Source organism: Sinocyclocheilus rhinocerous, unplaced genomic scaffold (genome assembly GCF_001515625.1).
Source record: "Sinocyclocheilus rhinocerous isolate Xijiao unplaced genomic scaffold, SAMN03320098_v1.1 scaffold1733, whole genome shotgun sequence".
Lineage (NCBI taxonomy): Eukaryota > Metazoa > Chordata > Actinopteri > Cypriniformes > Cyprinidae > Sinocyclocheilus > Sinocyclocheilus rhinocerous.
In genome coordinates this window covers 919,084-922,278 of record NW_015640388.1, presented here as the reverse complement: position 1 = coordinate 922,278, position 3,195 = coordinate 919,084, and the positions used below count along the sequence as shown (strand labels likewise).

Below are 3,195 nucleotides of genomic sequence, written 5' to 3'. Positions count from 1 at the left end.
ATATATATATATATATATGGATGGGACCTGTGAGAATAGTGGAAGATCAATATGGATTTTTCATTTGCAGACATATCCAGAAGTCTCTAGGAATCTTGCTAGGTCTTGCTAGGCCAAGTCTATGTCAAGTCCAAACTAAGTTTCAAATCAATGTTTTTTTGCAAATATTAAACATAAACTCTGTTGCAGGACAGTGAATTTTCTATATTGTAAAACTATTTTCCAAATCGACAAGGCAGAGTCTATTTACCGAAAAATAGAAATACTTCAAGGCAAGTGTGTCTCTCCTTAAATTACTACTTATTAGGAGATGTATATGGTTATGGTAACTGGGTATAAGATTATGAAATTAAAATTCTGTCATCATTTACTCACACTCATGTTATTCCAAATCTGTATTAATCCCTGACTTAATTTCTTTTGTGTCTCCAAAAAGAAGATATTTTGAAGAATGTTGGGAACCAAACAACATTGGAGCCCATTGTTTTCCTTTGTATGGACCAAAAAAAACAAAAAAAACAATGAGACGCTTCTCAAAATATCTATGATACACAGAAAAAGAAAGTAAAACAGTTTTAGAATAACATGAAAGTTAGGTAAAGGCTGGAATGCACTACATGACTTTTGGAATCTGAACAGATTTTAAAACACTAGGCATCATATACCTGCCGACTTTGTAAATGGTTACAGAAAAAAAACCTAGGCATCATACACCAGACCATTATAGAGTACACAATTTACTGTGAAATCTGTTAACTCCACCTGCCCAGAATCTGCAGACTGGCTCTGACATTCGGCAACTATTGTCACTTCATCCAGACTACAAGTAGGAGCCAAAATCTGGGCAAAAGTCATGTAGTGTATTCCAGCCTTAAACGATGACAGAATTATTATTATTTTTTGGATGAAAAATCCCTTTTCAGTCCTCAGTAGGCAAAGAAGTGGGATGGTCTGCTCTAGACCTTAGCCTTGATCACAACCCCACAGTGACCTTTGAAATTTCTCCCGCATTGTCTAATTATTTTCTCTCTATCCCTTCAACAAATCAATTTCCAGGACCTCTTCCCCTTCTTTTTTTCTCTCTCCATGTCTGAATGACAGCCTCAAAGCTGCCTACTGGGTCATGCAGATCCATTCCCTTTAACACTCAACATCTAAAGCACACAAGCTCAATCTATCACATACCTCAGAGAAGCTCGGCCCCTCTCATATACTTCTGACTCAGGCATTTGGTTCACCCTTCCCAGGCCGAGGGCCAGAAATCTAATCTGTGATCATTTCAGCAGGTTATATCAGAGCGAGGGTGGGTAGGCTGGAAGTTCAGCAAGGTGAATATAATTTATGAGTAAGATGCAACCCATACTATTTTCATGTACTTTCTCATGGTATAGCATAACTTCAGGGCCAATATTAGTTCATTTGAGGTCTGTGAGACCATAACAGAGCTGATGTGAGTTGATAGAAGATGCAATATAATAACAACCAGAGGCCGTAATTTACTTCTCTGAACTGTCTTACCTATGATTCTATCATTGATTCTTTCCTCTCCACCTAAAGCATTTCCTTGGGGATTGATCCTAGGTATATGTGTCCCCTTGTACCTGCCTCCCTCCTCTAATGATCATTTCTTTCATCCCTCTTTATTTTAATTTGATTTTTGTATTTTTATTGATAACTGTCATTGATTTACACATCGTTGGTGGTGGTATTCATATCTAGTGATGAAGTTAGAGTCTTGTGTTGCATGCATTTGTATTGTCTTCACTCCTCGCCATTTTTAAACACTTTTGTGTTCTTAGAATGTCACTTTATACAATATGATCTGATTTATCAGATGTAAGTGCTTTGCCTAACAAGCTGACCATATTTATTATGTATTAGCGTAGCATTTAACAATAGCATCTATAAAATGATAACATAAGAGAATATGTATATTCACCTTGGTCTATAAATTAAATTATATCTTTAAGGCTATTTTCTACTGTTAATCTAGGACATTCTACCATTTTGAGGCTGCTTGGGATTCATCCATGCACAACTCTTTGCTGCTTAACCGTGTCACTCCTTACGGAGAGAAAATCTACATGACTCTGTCTGCTTACCTGGAGGTAACCAAGGCCATTCACTTATTCATATGGGGGGATGAGAAGTTCATTTGGGAGAGTTACAGACCTACATGATTTAATTCCAGCTAATTTAATCTACCAAACAGCCCACAGCATTTGTAATGGTTGAATCAAGTACATATGTGGAAAAAGAGGCAAATAGCAGTAAACTTTGTGGCTCTATAGAGTGCAACAGTGCTTGCCCACTTTTAGTAGTGGTCCTGGTTCTGTGAAGTATTTTTCCTATTCATTTTTACACAGACATAATAAAAATAATAATAATAAATAAAATAAAAAACATTACAAATTTTGATTTAAAGCAAAGAAGTATTTGTAAATCAGATAAAAGGACATTTTTTGATGTAACATTTATTGAAGCATTGAAAATGATGTAATCATTGATGACTGATTTTAAGGATAGAAACTATATATTTTAAGTTTCTTGTAAAATATTCAGATATGCACTATTGTTCAAATGTTTGGGGAAGATTAAAGGTTTGGAGAATATTTGTTTTTTAAATATTTTTTAAATGAAGACTGTTATTCTTACCAAGGCTGCATTTATTTGATCAAAATACAGTAAAAATTTAATATTGTAAACTATTATTACAATTTAAAAGAACTGTTTACTACAGTAACAGCCGTTACTACATGTTTTTGTTTTAAGAAATCATTGTAATATGCTGATTTGGTGATTTGGTCATGAGACGTTTCCTGTTTTTTAACAGTGTAAAAGTGTTTAATGTGACTTACGTCAGTTACATCAATTTCATGTGTCCTTGCTGAATAAGTATTAAGTTCTGTTTAAACAAAAAAAAAGTATCTAAGTATATACAGTAAGTATATAAGATGTGACTGAGTGATCGCTGTAGAGCTTGTTTGAGTGCACAGCATAAATGAAACTCTGAAACGTAACAAATTCAGCAATTACTCTTTACTTAGAAGACATAGACATGTTAGGTATCTTTAGAGATATAATGTTCCAGCAAGTCTGCTTGATCAATTACCAAAGAAGCATGTCAAAAATATTCAGGAAAATTAAGATTTTTCTTATCAAAGTTATAAAATGTTGTGTTGCAAAAATTAGTAC

General features: G+C 34.2%; 1 protein-coding gene across 1 annotated transcript in view; it reads left to right on the top strand.

Annotated features, from left to right (window-relative positions):
* Positions 1-3,195, top strand: part of LOC107752654 (kinesin-like protein KIF1A) — a 97,841-nt gene that overhangs the window by 82,773 nt on the left and 11,873 nt on the right. Inside the window, exon 47 of the mRNA XM_016568685.1 lies at positions 1,994-2,149. Coding sequence (XP_016424171.1) covers positions 1,994-2,149 — 156 coding nt within the window. The remainder of the gene's footprint in view (positions 1-1,993; positions 2,150-3,195) is intronic.